This window comes from Phalacrocorax aristotelis, chromosome 7 (genome assembly GCF_949628215.1).
Source record: "Phalacrocorax aristotelis chromosome 7, bGulAri2.1, whole genome shotgun sequence".
NCBI lineage: Eukaryota > Metazoa > Chordata > Aves > Suliformes > Phalacrocoracidae > Phalacrocorax > Phalacrocorax aristotelis.
Window position 1 is genome coordinate 31,592,758 of NC_134282.1, and position 17,907 is coordinate 31,610,664.

Genomic DNA, 17,907 nt, shown 5'->3' on the forward strand with positions numbered 1-17,907 from the left:
AAAGATAAAAACAGAAATGCAGCCAACACAAGGACACTCATCCCTGCCCACACCAGCTGAAGCTTCAAATTGTCCTGGGTCATTTGTCCCATTGTTTGGTAAAGGACAGGCAGGTGTTCTGGGGGCTGCCCGGAGTAGCAAGATGGGGATCCACACTTTTCCTAAAAAATTCTTTTATGAACCTGAGTGAGGGAAATGGTATCTTGGGAACAATTCTAAGCATAGCTTGATTGTGTTAACAGATTAATTTGAGAGGAACAAAAGATGGTTCCTGGAGAGCAGAGGGGCACATTAGCTAGCACAGCTGGGATTACATCTTTCACAGCTAGCAGAGAGAGAGAAAAAGAGAAGGCAGTTTTCACTGCCTGTTGAATGCAAAAGCATTTATCAAAGAGCACAGGCAGAGAAAGGTGGTGCATCCCTGGTGTTTGGTGGAGATATGAATTATAAATCCTGTTGCTAAAAGTTGTAATTCTCTCTATTGAAGTTATTTTGTAGATCTCCCTGGAGGATCATGCCTGAGAGGTGAGAGAGTGCAGAGCAGCTGCTTTAGGATGGCAGTACTTCCATTGCTGATGGGGGGTTTCTCATGCATGTTGGCTATGCAAATTCATGTAGTAGGTTTGGTTTTCTCACCTAGTTTCAGTGAGACCGTTTGAATCCTCCTGGTCTGGAGGATTTCACAGTGTGGGATGCACACAGCAAAGGCCAGTCGTACTATGATGGGCAGTGATCTTGGCCATGTCTGCAGGACAGGATTTGCATTTGGTGCTCTGGTTTGGCATGCTTCTCTGCAACTGCTGCTCCCTGCAAGTTTGTTTTGGATGATGACTTTGGTAGAGTTTGAAGGGAGAAGAGGGAAAAAACTTCAAAGGACAGTTATTTTTCCAATATATGTGCCATTTATGTAATTTCTTTTCTGGAGAGGTGCCAGATGAAGAAGGTATGGTACAAGCAGTGGAAGTTCAACAGGGGAGCTTGTCTTTTTTCCCCCCAACAGTATCAGCTGGTTTAATGAGATTTATGCAGTCTCTCTACAGCCCTTGCCAAGTTGTATCCTTAGACCACTATCGCTACTGCTAAATTGATCCCTTCATTCACTATGCTGTTCTCCAAAGTCCCACTGCTACTGAGTTACTCTCATCCTTTCACTTTCTGCATGCCTTTCAGAAGTCTCCCTGTGTTAATTAGAGAAATTTAATTACTAACACATCATTTCCAGTTTTGGGATCATCTTTCCCAGTGCCTGCTGGCATAACAGAGCCACTGGATTCCCTCCCAAGACTGCTGAGACCCACTGCAGTCTTGCAGGTGCCCATCTGCAGTTACCCATCACATTGACATTGCTGATGGGACTCTCCATGATGCTGGCTGCACTGGGTCAGGTGCCCACAGCCTCCCTCTCCTGCAGCCAGGAAAACACTGTGGACCCACCCTGGTGACCAATATGACAAGAAGAAACAAGAGATAATCTGCAGCCGTAAACCTGGAGCAACACTATTGGCAGGGAGCAACCTCAGCTTGAGCTCAAATTTCAGTGAATTTTGGATACACATGTGTCTTCAGCACTTTTGTGCATGTAACCCTTGAATCAAGTGTCTGCTACTGGTGAAATGGTAATGTCAAAGATGATAGCTTCATATGAAAGGTGAGATCTTGGCACTGATTTGGGACAGTCCTCCTGAGGATGCCATGGAGAATACCAAGAAGCATGCTGAAAAGTACAATCAATATGGGAGGAAAAGTTGAAGGATCTTGGGCAGAAGAGCAGATTTATGGAAAGCGTAAGATCGGTCCTTCTCAGTGGTCTGCATGCTGTGTCTATCAGGCTTTCAAGTTCCTCAGGTGATGGATGCTTATCATTTAGTGAGACAAAGCAAGAGCCTATTTAATGCTCTTCCCTTTGACATCAGCCCATCTTGACTCCTCCAGTAGGAAATCAGGAAATGCATCACAAACCCCCAGCACACCAGCAAATTCCAGTGGTTTCCTTCGGGCAATTTAAGTGGCTGGATCAAAAGCACTATCTCAGATACACAAGGTCTGTGCAGTTGGCGGAATTGCAGCAGCTCTTCCTGAAGTGCTTATGTGATGTGCATCCTTCTCTGCTGGGCCTGACTCTTCAGGGCCTGGCTGCAAAATCAGGGTCTAAGTCTGTCTGTAGAGCAATGCATCGCTCCTGCTCTCTGACCTGGGAAGGCTGGTGGCTACTGAAGACAAATGCAGAAGCCAAGGTCTGAAAAGAGACCGCGATCCACTCCAGACTCACAACACCATGCTTTGAGTGGAAGTATGTTTCAGGCATGATGTGCAGGTGCTGATCCTGAACATGTGATCTACAAGATCAAACCCTCTCTTTGAAAAGACCCTTAATCTTGGGGGCTTGTAGGTAATGGCGATAGAGTGACATTAGAGAACAACGTGCTGATGCTCAGAAAGGACTCTGTCCAGCTTGGGCAGCATGGCCCTGGGGAAAAGGCATACAGGAATGTTCACCAAAAACCCCTTCAGCCCAGTACGTTGCCTGTAGCAATGTGACATGGCAAGATGTTCCAGGAGAAGACAAGAAACCTGCTGCCTTCCACACAGGCCAATTCCTTTATTGCTCATTTCCTTCCTACCCCAAAGCTGTAGGTTATAATTTTACCCTGTCTACCCCATCATAATTTTACTCTTTGTCTTCATCAATGCTTTAATGAGCCCTACGCAGCCCATTCATAGGAAGAGGTTTTTTAATCCATGAAGCAATAAGGCTGCTTATTCATTCCTGGCTCTTCTCCACTATTTTCTCTCACAGGAAAAGCTTCTGCTTCCAGATAGGTTGCAATAAGAGTGCTTAGCACATCTCTCTGCTGCACTAGTATGAGTCAATGTGAGTTCAGCCTTTGGAAAATTGTTTCTTGAAGGCCAGAGACATTTGTTTGTCCTATACTTAAACGTCTGTCACTGACACACCAGAGCTACCACAGCCCATCACTTAGCATACTGAGTGATAGCACAGTGTAACTGAGGGCCCAATTAATGTCTAAAAGGATGAAAAAGAACATGAAAATACTGTACCATCCACAGTTAATAGGGTCAAAGGAGGCCTACTATGGAAAACTTCATTTTCAGATGACTTGACTATGCTAGTACAGTGCTTTCTTATCATCACAGTCCCTAGTGTTTTTAAGGCATAAAAAGAATTTTCTCCATAACAAATCTGACAACCATTTTCTTTTTTTCTGAAAAGCTTGTTTGTCACAGCCCCTTATACTTTCCTATCTTCATCTTTCTCCCAAAGCTCATTTTGAACAAAAAGTATTGAGTGTCCTGCACCTCTTACAAGATGCTGTGTCCTGACACAGTGTTATTTTTTTCCTTTCTCTACACCCCAGTCATCTTTACAGAAACGTAATCAGATGAGATAGCTTCTACTGTTAAACAAAACAGTAAAATGTTAGCACCTTTTAGAGCCAGAACCCTCCCATATTTTATTGACTTGTAGCCCAAATCTGCCAACAGGGCACAAGCCTAAGAAACCTCTGTATTACAGGCCTTCCCAAGGAGACAAAATCTGGGAGCCAGACAGTCACATGCCCTGCTGACAGCACTGCAGTTCCTGTGTCAGTGTACAGGCTGCAGTTCCTCAGTTACAGCCTGACTCTGTGTTCAGGAGCTAGCTCTTTTTCCAGGAACATATGAGCATGAAGGCAATCAATGGCAGAGCGGAGACCAGTTCCGCCTGCTCAGTCTTACAATGCAGTGAAAGCCTCTGGGACACACAGGACACACCATCAGTTGTCTTAGTTAAAGCTAGGTTTGAATTTAAAGACAAAGCAAGGAGAAAGAGGAAGGAAAGGTATGGTGTATAAATTCCCAAGGTCCTTCTCCCTCTAGGGATAAAAACCCAAGGGTCTGGAGAAGAAGTGAGAGAAAGTCATTGGCAAGCAAAGATCAACTTTTAGGAAAGATTTTGCAGCTAAAACTGCTTCTCAGGAGCTGCAGCACTGAGAGATGTTGCTGAAGGTTGTCACATCTCCAAGGGAGTAATTACTGCTGCTTAACACCAGCCTTCTCCTCCATCTTTTTCTCAGTAAGGCCTACAGAGAGGCATTGAACTATGTCCTGTGTGGCAGCAGTATGGGCTGCCCCAAGCTGAAAAGGCTCTGCCCATGCCACCTCATGTGGGGCAGATGATGCAGAAACTGAAGGAGATTCAGCAGCCAAAGGTAATGCAGAAATGAGAGAAAATGCAGGAGGCAGAGGAGATGCAGGAGGTGGAGGCAATGCAGAAGGCAGAGGTAAAGCAAGAGGCAAAGGAAATGGAAGAGACAGAGGTGATGCAGGAGGCAGAGGCACGCATGTGCCAGGCAGCACAAGCAGAGGGGTGAGGAAGAAAGCAAGATATGCTGCAACTGCAGCGTCTTGTCTACATTTATCCCCCCAGCTGCACAGATGTGGGGTAAGAGAGCAGATGTGGGGGGCTCTGTCCTCATGTGTGAAATAATGTGAGACACAAAGATGAAGGCAAGACATTTATGTTACCAAAATCCAAACAAGATTGAAAATTTAGCAGTTTTTCTGAAATGCTGATCTTTCCTTTGATGAGAACTTGGTGGAAGGACTAGCCAGGGAGCGAGAGACAGCAGAGTGCCCTGAACACACCTCCAAGGAGCTCAGGGGAGACACATCAGGGCATCACACAGGAGTAAACCAGCTCCTAATGCAAACACACGAACTGAACCACATTCTGTGTTGCTGCAGGACTGTGCAGCCATTCTGGTGTTGTGAAAGTATGACATGGAGCTGTCCTGGTTCCCAGAAAGCAGAGTCAAGCACCGAGCTTTGGCTGTCTTACTCCCAGCATCAGTGTGGCTGCACGGTCAAGTTGTGGGTTTTCCTGGGAGAAGCATGAAGTGAGCAGAACTAGTTGCACAGCAATTTAATGTTTCCTGGTACGACACAGACTATCCTGGCAGAGTGAACAGTCTGTTTGAGCATGTGAACTTAAATAATGATGTGGTAACAAATACTTAGAGACTAATGCTGGGATGAACAGAATTCATACATAAACTTTTCCAGTGTAAAGGTTCATCTGCATTTTCCTGCTGTTGTGCTGAGAGAGAAAATAGTAGCATACAATTCTGAAAACAAAAATCCACTGAATTTTTAAGTTTCAAATGAGTGAAAAGACTTTTTTAATACTTTCCAGGGGAAAAAAAAAGAAAGAAACTATGACAGGGTAGAGATCAAACACAGAGGATTTTTTGCCTCACCTGTAGTATTCCTAGAAACTCACAATGTTTGGAAAGCAAGAAGAAAAATCCTTTGGTCGCTAGCTATCGTCGTGTCCCTAGCTATGAAGAAAAGCCTCCACCTCAGACTGGGTACAAGTTAAAAACCAGCTGTGTTCCTCAGCACAGGCTGTGGGATAAAGCCTCAACGTGTGCCACTCTGCCCCAGGCTGGAGCGGCCCAGCGTGCCACCCAACGGCAGATTAAATTGCTCAGATGCCTTACGGTCCCCAGTGTCCTTTCCACTGCACTCTGGGGAGGATCAGCAAGTCTCCTGTAAGCACCTGGGAAAGTGCCTGAGCTCATTTCAATGCCAAGATGCATGAGAAAGGTGCTCAAGTATGTATGGGCCAGGGCAGAAATGGCACAATCAGTGGGGCTGTGCACCAGAAGCCCTCATTTCTGAGCTGTTTTGCTCTTACTGCAGGGCTGAAATTAGCTTCTGTACATGATAACAGTTTTTGCATTTTAAATATGAGAACTTTCCAGCCACTGGATGAGGCCAGAAATGTCACTTTAGGATTATCAATGCATTTGCACAGAAAGCAAAAATCCTACACATCGTTTTGGGGCTACGTTGCACTTAATCCTGTTTGATGCCTGGAAACACAGACATTAATTCTCCTAAATGACTCCTAACTATATGAGATAATTTGCATGCAGTGCAATTTCACCTGCTCACCTCTTCTCTCCTGAATTACCTTCAATCCTGGTCATATTGACTGCCCATTCCTCCTGTAGGAAAAAGAAAAAAAAGTTTGTTATAACCAAAGGCTATTGTAACATACAGACACAAGTGTTGCTTTCTCAACAAACAGATCCATCTCAAGAGGGTAAGGATGGAGTGGGCAGACTGTTAGGGTTTCTGAGGTATCTCTGTTTGATGTAAATGTTCTACTATTAAGCTTAATTGGAGAAACTAGCTGAAGAAAAGACTGAGCCTGCCCACACCAGACCACCCTGTTGCAGTTCAATGTGTTGACCAAACTATGGGACTACACAACGCTACCACCAAGCCCAGAACATCCTGCTTACCCCTCAGCTATTCCTGCAACACAGACCAACCTTGTGCCTGCATCTACATTGCTCTCTCTCTTTTTGTGAACATGCAAAGCAATCTCTTGAGATTTCTTGGTGAGGCTTTTCAAGGTACAGCTGCATTGAAATTGCTGTCAGGGTGCTACAGGCGGTTTAGGACAGAGAACCCTTGTAGAATTATTATTCTCACAATTTTCTAAGCTTTGGTTAAACTTTCTACCAAAGTTCAACAGAGTTTCAGGAGTGATGTGGGCTGTGGCTTGACGCCGTTGGTCTTTCTGCCCCAGCAGCTCTCCCTCTATCTTCATTTTTGCCCACACAACTGCTTGTGGGACTAAGTGTAAGCTGATGAGGGAAGTAATGAAGTTCAATTTCTTCCCCAGTGATGTTTATATAACCTGGATCAGTTCTCTCCAGATCACAGAGCAGTCCTGCTGCCATCACATGGGGCTGGAGGCACAAAGGCAAGAACAGCTCAAGCCAGTTTTGTCACCATGGGGAAACCATTGTCCCCCAGCCATCCCAGTCCCAAGCCAGGCCCGGGGCTGCGGTCACATGAAACATTGCTTCAGCAGGAGAACCATCCTGAGAAGGTCCTCTTGCTGTAGCTGGAGCATGGGAGCGAGCCCATCTGGAGCCAACCTAAGAAGGGGGTCACTGCAAACCTGGCTCACGGTCAGCAATCAGGTGCAGAGCCCTGCAAGCAGTTGCATCAGTGCTACTTGTCAAAGCAATACTAAGCCCAGGGCTTTGCACTGTCTCCACTGTCGGCACAGAGGATTGCGCAAAGGGTCCTCGCTTGCTCAGACCTTGGAGCATGTCTGTACTGCACCAGAGCCTGCGGTTCTTGTGGGTGAAGAAATTTATTCTCCCAGTTTTCTAGTTGAGTAGTAAAACAGGTTTACTATTGTGCTAGCAAAAGCTGATACAGGAAATGTGCTTCCTTGCCATTCTAGCAACCTTTGACTAAAATCTCCCACAAGAAATCAGTCTATCACATCTCCAACTCCACTAAATGGGAATCAGAAGTATGGCAGGGCATGAAACAGTTCTTCTCTAACAGGATGTTGCCAAATTAGGGTTCTTATTCCTATACCCAAACTTGCTGGGATATACAGCTTCATTCTTTTTGATTTGATACAGGAATTTAAGATCAGGTGTCCATCATTGCGTGTACCATGACCATTGACTACAAGCTGCCTTGAGCATGGATATGGAGAAAGGGCAAGTTTTTTCTGTGTTTGTGGTGGATCAGTAGTTTTTTACAGGGATCTTGGTTGAAGAGCCATGTCAGCTCATTGGTGTATGTGTCAAAAAGCAAAAAAAGTGAATAAAACCTGTTTGGGGCAATGCAGAGAGCTTGCCCTGGGAGTTGGGGGGGACCAAAAAGCCAGAGTGAAAGGTGTAAATGGTTTTGAATGCATTCAAATGACAATTGTGTAATTAATTACCCTGATTTAAGTTACACTGGTTTATTTTTTGTGTGTGTACATAACGCTGAAGGCTACAGTGTTATCTTAGAGGAATGTTTGTGTCTGGAGATTCATTCTCACCCTGCCAATAATAAACATTCCCTGGAGTTTCTGAAACGTTAATTACAGTTTTGTAACGTGCAAGTTTTGCAACCAGCTCAAGGTAATTCTCTATAACACAGAGCTCTGACAGAAACAAATTATTCGCTGATTTGAAAACTGACGGTTGCCTAGGCATGAGCACTCAAGACTTTATTACGTTTGTTATGTATAAATAAAATGGGTCTCACTGTACTTGCCAGCCTGCCTGCTTACATATGCACACGCGCACCCTCCAATGTAGCCAGCATCTGGGAAGAACCGGTTTTCCCCAGCTAAAAAGCAAGCACTGACAACCCCAAGCAGGATGAAGAATTAAAAGTGAAGATCTCAGCTGCAGCTGGACATCATCTGAGTATTTCATCCTGGGGCTTCCCTCACCGAGGTGCCACCAGGACACAGGGGTTCCTTGCTCCAGCCTCCGCACATCCTGAGTGCAGAGGTCTGCTTTGTAACACCATCTCCTTTAGATCCATGGCTTTTGTCTCTACCACATCAATTCCTTTTGCTCGGATCACGAAATAAGTCTAAAGGGACACATTTAAACTTTAAAAAAAAAAAAAAGGTGGAAGATTTTTTTATTTCCAGATTTATCAAGTTACTACTTTGGACTAAAAATAAAAAAAGAAATGTAATTTTTAAATCATACAGAAGAATATAGATTCTCCTTAGCCCTTTTCATGTCTCTGCTGTCTTGAGGAGGGGAATGTAGCTTCCCACCTGGCCATTCTAGGGCTGCCTCTCCTCCTTGGCCATCTAGGATGGAACTAAATTCCCATTGGCATTATATTTCTTAATTAGCACAATCCTTCAAATTACGGTTGCTTTCCTGCAAGCCACAACTTGTTCAGGACTGTGGCTGATCTTTATAAATTGTGTAAGAAACATTAGCTGTCTTACCAGATAAAACCTAGAGCTCCTGAGCAGTTTTTCGTAGAGATGTTCTAAAAATACAGGTAACAGTCATGATATTGAAAGTGTATTTCTGATATTTCTGTGCATGACTTCCTTTGCCCTTTTGTTGGTATTGAGGGAATGGCTATCACCTCCGAAAGGGAAAAGCTGATGACACCAATTCAGAAATGAAGGAAGTGAAGCTATGAGTGTTAATAAAAAAGAAAAAGAAGAAATATTTTGCCAATGGGACTGACAACAAGGAAAAAAACAATTATTGAACTAGACGAGAAACGAACAGTATGAACAATGCTGTACGACCAGCAGCAGGTGTAGATGGTAAAAATGTCACGCCACAGGAAAGCCAAACTCAAGAAATAGTTGTCTTTTACACATATGTGTCATATATATACATATATACACATATGTATGTACATACATATATATACATAGGGTGTCATATCCATATCTGAACACAAAATGCTTCACAGCATCAGAGTGGTTGAGGTTGGAAGGAACCTCTGGAGGTCATCTGGTCCAGCCTCAGGGAGGGCCAGCTAGAGCCAGTTGCCCAGGAACGTGTCCAGAAGGCTCTTGAATACCTCCAAGGATGGAGACTCTGCAACCTCCCTGGGCAACTTGTGCCAGTACTCGGTAACCATCACAGTCAAAAAGTGTTTCCTGATGTTCAGAGGGAACCTCCTGTGTTTAGGTTTGTGACTGTTGCTTCTGCGCCTGGCACTGGACACCTCTGAGAAAAGCTCCATCCTCCCTTCAGGTATTTATATACATTGATGAGATTCTCCTGAGCCTTCTCTTCCCCAGGATGAATCCCAGCTCTCCCAGCCTTTCCTCATATGTGAGATGCTCCAGTCCCTTCACCATCTCCGTGGTCTCTCTGGTAGTGGTGGGCCCAGCACCAGACGCAGCTCTCCTCACCACCGCTTCCAAATGCATCGCTATGGAAGGTGTTAAGCACAAACGATAACAATTAATTTTTTTTTTAAACATTAGGACTTGGTGGTGCATTCCCAGGAATTTTATCAGTTAAGGAAGACGCTGAGCCGTTAACATTGACAGTCAATAAATACTAACGGCCTACGCCAGCCCGCCGGGCCGCTCCTATCAGGGTGGCGGGAGCCTCCCCTGAGGAGGAGGTGGGCATGGGGCCGGCGGCCGGGACACACAAGCCCGGCGTGGCGAGGATCCGCCGACTCCGCGGCCGCGTCCCGCGTCGCCCGGGACGTGGAAGGCCGCGTCCGACCCCGCGGTTCCCGGCGGCGCCGCGAGCCCGGCGTTGAGGGGCGGTCCGCCGTGCCACGGCCCTTCCCCACCCCGCCTCCGGCCCCGCCCGCCGCCGCCATGTTGCGGCCGTTGGTGCCCAGTGTGGGGTGAGGCCTGCTCGGGGACCCTCGGCGGCGGCGGGGCCCTCAGGGGAGCTGCTTGTGTGGGTGAGTGCCGTGCGGTGGGGCCCGGCCGCGCTGGGGCCCGCCCCTCTCGCCCTCCCTCCCGCTGGCCGGGCGGGTGCTGCCGCCCCGCGGGCAGGGCGGGCGGCCCCGCCGGCGGCAGACGGAGCCCTCCGCGTCCGCCCTCCCTCCCGCCGCACCGGCTCTTCCGGCCTGCGGGGCGCCCGCCGCCTCCCTCCCCCACCCCCCCCCCCCCCCAGTGCTCCCCTCACTACCTGGCGGCGGACCCGGGCACGGCTCCGGCTGCTCGGCCCAGCCCGGCTCGGCCCGACCCGGCTCGGCCCGAACTAACTTCAGTGGGGCTCGCCCACGTGCGGCTGGGGGACGGTGGGGCAGGTCCGGGCTGTCAGCGCGGGGGCGGGTGGTGGGGCCCGGGCAGCGGCGGGACGCAGGGCCGGGGAGGCCCCTGGGCCTTTGTCTCGAGTGGGTCGCGCGTGGGGACGGCACGGACCGGGGTGGGGGGACTGCGGGGCTGCCACGGGCCGGGCGACCCCCGAATCCTCCTCCCGGAGCCCTTGCACCGTTAACCGAGGGCGCGCCGCGTTCCCGTAAAGGGCTCCTGAAACTTTAAAGTGCTTGGGTTCCGCCTGCCGTTTGAAGGCTCCGGTGCGATCCCCGAGCAGCGGCGGTCTCCCCGTTTCCATACCCTCCCCGCAGCCCTGACAGCCCCTGGGCAGCCACTTCCCTCGTCGGGCTCGGCCGATTGGCCTGCGCTCCCTCAGCCCCTACTCCTGAGATCATTGCCTTCCCAAAGTGTTCCCCTGGCAGGCAGTCCCAGTCCACCTCCTTCCTCCAGCCCCTCCAGGAGATGCATGCCTCTTCTGGACCCAGGAGAGCAGCCCTTGGTGGATGTTTTGCAGATTGATAAAAAATTATTATTATTTTCCTTTATTCTTTAACCTCCATCTAACTGGGTTTTTATGCTTTCCTAGTAGGTGGCAATCTTGAACCTCCTCCTTGAACAGCATGGTACGTGCTGGTTTGAAAGTGGCAGAGGAGCTACTGCAGATCTCCGAAAGTCTCCAGGAATAGCACTGCTAGTGAAAGGTTTGTATAGTGCGTGCATGGGACCCTGGTCCTGCTGTACCCCTGCCAGACTGCAGAGTTTTGAAGTTTAGCCACAGCAGAAGGCCCTGGGGTTTGACATACTGCCTTGAGCGAGTTGGCAAGGTTTTTCTGAGTGGCTTGGAGGCTTCTAGATTCCCTGCTTCCTGGAGGACCATGCTGCTGTGAGGCTGGTTTTGTGCAGTGAAATCCATGCGATCTACTCCATAAGTCCTTCTCTGCTCATGTTATACACTTCTATCGCTTTGCAAATCTCAACCTCCATGTTTTCATAGGCAAGCAGAGAGAGAAAAATGGATTCCAAGCTTGGGTTCTAAGGCAAGTCCTTTGCCCAAGAAGGATGTAATGAGGATGGTCTTTATTTCCAGCTTTCCTCACAAGGCAGTTTGCAGGGGCCTTTGACACAATTTTCTTTAATATAGTTTTTCTGTTTTTTAACTGAGAACAGAAGTAAATGGTGTTTAGTCAAAACTTTAAATTTGTGTAATTTAAAAATCACTTTTATTGGCAAGGTACTTAGTCTTCTCTAGAATCTGGGTGCAATTTTGCTTTATTTTGAGAAATTGTAGCTTCACATATGACAAATTTAAGGTGCAGGTTTGTGGAGAAATACTTGAGTAATAGCAAAGAATATAAACTAGTCTTCTATAGGACTCAACGATGTACACACAAGCTTCTGGAAAATGCAAGGTTTCTTCCAAAAAATGCTGTAATGCTGCAGATATCTCAGATTTATTTTGCCTTGTATTTTAAAACACCGCTGAACCGAAGCTGTGCATAGGTGTTCGAGAGTGAGAATGGAAAAGTCAAGAGCAATTGGCAAGCTCATTTTTCTCTATATGAAACTTGAGCGTTCCAGGTTATGGATGAAATGTCTTCCTTGTGGAAGGATTTGTGTGCCAGAAATTTTGGGAGCGGAGTGGTGCCTAGCTCTCTCCCAGCTGGCACGAGTTTTCCCACCCAAAGGAAGGGGAAGTTTCAGGTCCATACTCTGCCAACTGCAGTAGTCTGCAATGTTTCAAAAGTCATTACTGAGTGCTGGTGATTTGAAGCGTATGCATTATCTTCTGGGCTTCCAGTGGCTCAGGGCACAGCTGCCCTACCTTGCTGCAGGATGCGATTGTAAATTATTGCACAGCCCTTTGTGGACATTCATATTTGTGGTTTAATTTAAGAATGAGAACAAGTTTAAGCTAAACCACAGTGAGCCACTCTTAAGCCAAGTAAATCTCCGCAGAGTGTTTTACCGTAGATTAACCAAAGCAACACCTCCGGGCTTGTCTGTAGGCACAGCTGAACTAAAGCTCAAAGACCAGTATGTCCTCTTGGTCCATGCTGAAGTGATTTCTCCAGGCCTGGCTCTGTAAATTGTTCCCTGACCAGCAGTCTGGCAGGAAGGGTTACATTTTGTTTGGTTTAATGTGATGTTTGACAAACTTTTAAACCCAATTGTAAATAAGGAAAGCAGCCTTAAATCAGTGGCCTTTTGGTAAGGTGTCAGACATTCAGACATCTTCCTCTCCTTCTGCCTTGTCCCAGGGTTCGCCTCTCTGCCTGCACCTCTGCTCCCAGCTCTTCCCCCTTCTTCTGGGCTCTTGCCACCCTCTCTGCCTCCCTTGCTTGCCACTGGCTTTGCAACCCAAGCCAAGTGAGCGTGGCAGGACTTACCTTGCCTGTGGATGCTCCTCGCCAAGTAGGAACTGGTACTCTGCTAGTTCAGTTGATGCTCTTCAAGTTTTTTTCCTCCCCTGCATACAGCATATATCAGTTCACATAAACTTGGCGTTTAAATGGGGCACGTATTAAAAGAATGGCTTACTAAATATTTAGGAAGTCTATATATTGCACCACCTTGAAAATATTTTGATTAAACAGGGAAAAAGCAGTATCCCTGACAGTAGTGAACACAAATGTTCAAGTAATTCTGTGCTGTCAGTTTTCATTATGTATCTCATCAGAGCTTGATTATTGCTGTCATAGGTCTCTGACAAGCGTCTAAGTCCCCGCTTCCCTTCTGGAGAGCTTATAAAGAGAGAGCTGGCTGGGAACACCATTTCTTGTTATGATTTGGATATGGTCCTTTATTCTGTCTTTGGGCAGTTTTGCCTCTCATTGTTACCTAATTAAGGATTGCCCCTGTTTCAAGCAGTTTACTATGCTTTGAGCTGCTAATTTGAAATATTTACTGAAGACTTCTATGACTTAACTTGCTCTGGGTTGGGAGTCATCTCACTTTTCAGGTCTATTTCTCTTGGGCCACCTGTTTACTCCTGGCTTTTTACCTTGAGGGAGGACTGAATTCTTCAGGTGTGACAATCTGTTGAGAAATAGGCAGTGATCATTGCCTATTAGCTCTAGAAAAAATCCCAACGAACAAAAAAGAAACCCTGCAGTAATGAACTTCTGAGTCTTTTCTGTTGAGGCTCACGTCAGCGGCTGTTTTTGGAGTAGTGATGCATCTGACAGGTTGAAAATATGTCCCCTGCAAGAGCTTGATGTCATTTAAAAGGTCACGTTTGAACCAGCTCTGTTCTTGGGGACCCTGGGAGAAGGGGATGCTGTCTGCCTTTTGCCTGAAGCACCAGGAGCAGCCCTGCCCACAACCTGGAGAGCATGGACTGTGTCGCAGGACAGGAGTGAGCAGCTCCTGTCACTTGTCACCTGTCCCTGCCAGCTCGAGCAGGATGGGACCTGAGCTTTTGCTGATCCTCCAGGCGCAGCTAGGGCAGGAGAGGTTCTGTCCCCATGGTGCCCTGCAAAACAGTACTGTTGTGTTTAAAGCCGTGTTGAAAAAGTTGGGCTAATATTTTTGTGTATAAACAGTCAATCTTGGAATAGTTAAAATGGAAGCTGAAGTGTCTGCCCCAGGTGTTTCTGGCCTTTGTACCTGCTGTGGTAGCATTTTGGGCAGTTGTGTGTTTTGTCACAGAAGATGTTTATGCAAATGAGTCTCATAAGGTTTGTCCTTGGAGAAGATGTACCTGACAGTTTTGTGGTTATTTTTTCTTTTTTTTTTTTCTTTTAATTGTAGGTTTCATCATGGGGGACATGAAAACCCCAGACTTTGATGACCTTTTGGCTGCTTTTGACATCCCTGATCCAACTAGCCTTGATGCCAAGGAGACCATCCCATCAACTGGGGAGGAGAATGAGAATCACCTGAAGTCATCAGGAATCTGCATAGATGAGAATGTGTCCTTATCTCACTCTTTGCCTCCCTCTGATGCTCCTGTTGTGAGTGTGATAGTGAAGAACACGAGTCGCCAAGAGTCCTTTGAAGCAGAAAAGGAGGGGAATCACCTCGGGACTGGTCTGCTACACAACGGGTTTCGTGGGTCTGATCTGCCATCAGAGGCTCATGCTTTAGTGCATAATTATGGCAAGTTTGAGTCGACTTTTATTAATGGTGACAGCTCAAGAAGTTACTCTGATAAACTGGACCAGTCCAAATCGGAGCCTTTGCCAACATTTAGTCAGTTTAGCCCGATCTCCAGCCCTGAACCAGAGGACGCATTCAAAGAGAACAGTATTGGTGATAAACCCAAACATGCCCAAACTCCATATTTTCCACCGTCTTCTATGTATATACCAACAGGAGCTTCAGTACTGGATCATCTTAGGAAGGTGCCAGAGCCAGAATTAAGCATGTTTGATCAATACTGTAAAAAGGAACAAAAGATGGAAATCCACTGCCAGCCAGACAGTAGGCTGGATATAAGCAGGAGAGAACAAGACAAAGCAACAGAGAGGTTTGAGTCAGGCAAGGACTTGGTAGATACTAATAGCTTTCTTGGAGAAGGCTTGGTGTTTGGAGGCCTCCCCCACAATAATCTAGGAGAAAGTAAGGGGTCTGTGCCTGAGCTGAACATGTCTTCGTCAGTACCACCTCGCCAGAGGTTGAAGCCAACTCATTCAAAGTTGTCATCCTGTGTGGCGGCGTTAGTAGCTCTTCAGGCCAAAAAGGTTGCATCTATTCCAAAGGGCGATCAGCCAAACCTTACCAAGGAACCTGGTCCTTTTAAAGATGGGATAAAGGGAAGTCCAAAAATGCCCAAGTCGCCAAAGAGTCCCCGAAGCCCATTAGAGGTGGTAAGGAAGGCCAGCAAGCAGCCTGAGAGTCCTCGAAGTGTGTGCAGTGACAGCAGTGGGAAAGGCTCTCCTTCTATGGCAGCTGGCTCTCCACCAGCAATTCCCAAAGTTAGAATAAAGACTATCAAGACATCCTCTGGTGAAATTAAGAGAACTGTAACTAGAATTTTGCCAGAAAATGATGAATTGGGCAAATCTTCAGAAGAGTCGCCTGTGGAAACCTCATCTGCTGAAGAGTTTATCAAATCTTTCCCATCCCCTGACACTAGTGCAGTTATGGAAAGCGAGACTAACAAGAATTCAACCAAAAATGGGACTGCTGTGGCTATCCAGCTGTCAAATGTAGCAAGTCCTTACACAGATGGTATGAAAACAGATACTGCTGCAAACAGCACGTGTGCTGTGTCCTTGTCTCCACTGCCAAACTGCGGCGGCGGCGCCATAAAAGTAGGTGTTAAGAGGCAGCAGCAGGGTATCGTGATGCAGCCATCCAACATCACCACCTCCAGCCTTCTTCCCAAAGCCGTGCACTTGGCAAATCTCAACTTAGTCCCACATAGTGTTGCTGCTTCTGTTACAGCAAAGTCATCTGCACAGAGGCGAAACCAGCCTCAGGTGACACAGATGTCTGTGCCGCTGGTGCATCAAGTCAAGAAAGCTGCTCCTGTCATTGTGGAGGCATTTAATAAAGTACTACACAGTGCCAATCCGGTGCCAATATATACTCCAAACCTTAGCCCTCCGCCTGACACCAGTATTAATTTACCTGCCTCTGGGTATTGTTGCCTGGAATGTGGGGACTCGTTTGCCTTAGAGAAAAGCCTGACTCAACACTATAGTAGACGAAGCGTTCATATTGAGGTCATGTGCACTCAGTGTTCAACTATGCTACTTTTTTTTAATAAGTGTAGCTTGCTTAAACATGCAAGAGATCATAAGAGCAAAGGATTTATCATGCAGTGTTCTCAGCTGCTAATGAAACCAATTTCCTTAGACCAAATGTTTTCACCTTTTCCTACAAGCTCTTCAGCCTCTCTGGCTCCTCAGACTTTGCACTCGCCCTCTCCTACGTGTAAGTCCAGTGCTACTTCAGGAGGTGGGGTAGGAATTTCTGCTAACACTCAGCCAGCCTTGCCTCTCTATACGGACCCATTGAGACTAATCCGTCATGGACTTAAGTGTTTAGAGTGTAACAAGCAGGCACAGGATTACGTTGCTTTAGCAGCTCATTACCAGAGAACCTCAGAAGATAATGAGACACTGGTAAGTCATCATTTTAATGTTACTAGTTAAATCTCTCTGAGTTTAAAGAGATTGTCCTCTAGGGAAAAAAACAGGGGTCATAGTGGCAAATGAGTCACTTTGCCTAAAAAAGTGCTTGCAGGGAAGAATTGGGATGTGCATGAGCCCAGACGTGTGCCTGTGAAGAGATATTTAGCATTGCTTGCTTGCCCTCTTTTTACCCTTTGCCAACAAAAAGAGGGTAGTAGGGAGACTATGGAGATCCTTGAGCATCAAAGGAAGGTGCTGGAGATCAAGGATCACTTAGATGAGGTGTGCAGGAGTGCTGTAGGGGAGGACCAGTGCAGCGTTACCTGAAACAGGTTTTTGTGCTCTGAGCATGGCTAGAGGAGATCTGACACAATTTAATTTTACCTTTCCTAGAACTTGTGCCAAAATCTTCTGTGTAACACTTCGAACATTGGGTGCTGGTTTTACTTTTAGCATGGTAAAGTTTGTATTGGGACAGAACTGGCTGAGGGGTGAGCAGTGCAATATGTGGAGTGGGAGGCTATTTTTGCCCGTTTGGGTGGGAGAGGGATGAGCCGGAGCTATGTTTCCATGGGAGGCCTCAGGAGCCCTGTTAGTGGCTTCCTGCCTTGCTCCAATGCTGCTGTGCTCGGGTCTCCACCGCCTTTGTGGACCTCCCTCATAGGTGCAGGCAGGGGGTCTGAAACCCCTTTCAAACTCCAGCTTGGGTCTCTACTGATGAAGAGGACCAGATGCTCTTCATTGTACATCAAGACCATACGCTTTGTTTATGTTTTTTATTTTTATTTTGGAGGATATGGTCAATTGCGTTTAAGTATAAACCAAGCTGAAGTTGAACAGGAGGAGGAAACCTCTCCCCGTATCTCTTTAGATGAGGTGAAAGCTTTCTGTGTTGGTCTGGCTGCTGGCAGAGCTGGTAGGCTCCCAGTAGTCTCCTCCACAGGCTTCACGAACAAGGACTCCATGCCAGCACGAGATGTTCAGGGAGATGACTGCTTGTGTCTGCCATGGCTATTGTAGTACCTGCATGCTCCAGAGCCTCCCTTTGCTCGTTAAATGGCTTGCAGGAGTACTGAGGTCACTGTGGTGCTGTTTAGGTGCTTCATCTTTATCTTAAATTCAGCAGCAGCAAAAAAAAAAAAAAAAAAAAAAAAAAATCATGGCTGAATGGTTTTTATGTCATGAAAAACGGTGAGGCCAGAAGGGATTGGTGTGGCCGTGTAATCAAGTTTCTTG

The 17,907-nt window shown here is 46.9% G+C and overlaps 1 protein-coding gene and 1 long non-coding RNA gene across 5 annotated transcripts in view; one reads left to right on the top strand and one right to left on the bottom strand.

Annotated features, from left to right (window-relative positions):
* Nucleotides 1-8,446: 8,446 nt before the first annotated feature.
* LOC142060099 (uncharacterized) lies at nucleotides 8,447-10,564 on the bottom strand. The gene is made up of 2 exons (XR_012661603.1): nucleotides 10,461-10,564; nucleotides 8,447-9,738 (listed from the first exon to the last, which is right to left on the bottom strand). It is a non-coding gene; the product is annotated as an uncharacterized LOC142060099 (long non-coding RNA).
* ZNF592 (zinc finger protein 592) overlaps nucleotides 10,136-17,907 on the top strand; it is a 45,063-nt gene continuing 37,291 nt past the window's right edge. For 3 of the 4 annotated variants that reach the window (XR_012661602.1, XM_075099719.1, XM_075099720.1), the window contains exons 1-3: nucleotides 10,146-10,230; nucleotides 11,178-11,292; nucleotides 14,342-16,662. Coding sequence is in view for 3 of the 4 variants with exons in the window: in XM_075099719.1 (XP_074955820.1) it covers nucleotides 14,350-16,662 (2,313 nt within the window). In the remaining variant the exon portion in view is untranslated. Of the gene's footprint in view, nucleotides 10,231-11,177; nucleotides 11,293-14,341; nucleotides 16,663-17,907 lie in introns of all 4 variants that reach the window. The other variant, XM_075099718.1, reaches the window with a different exon arrangement.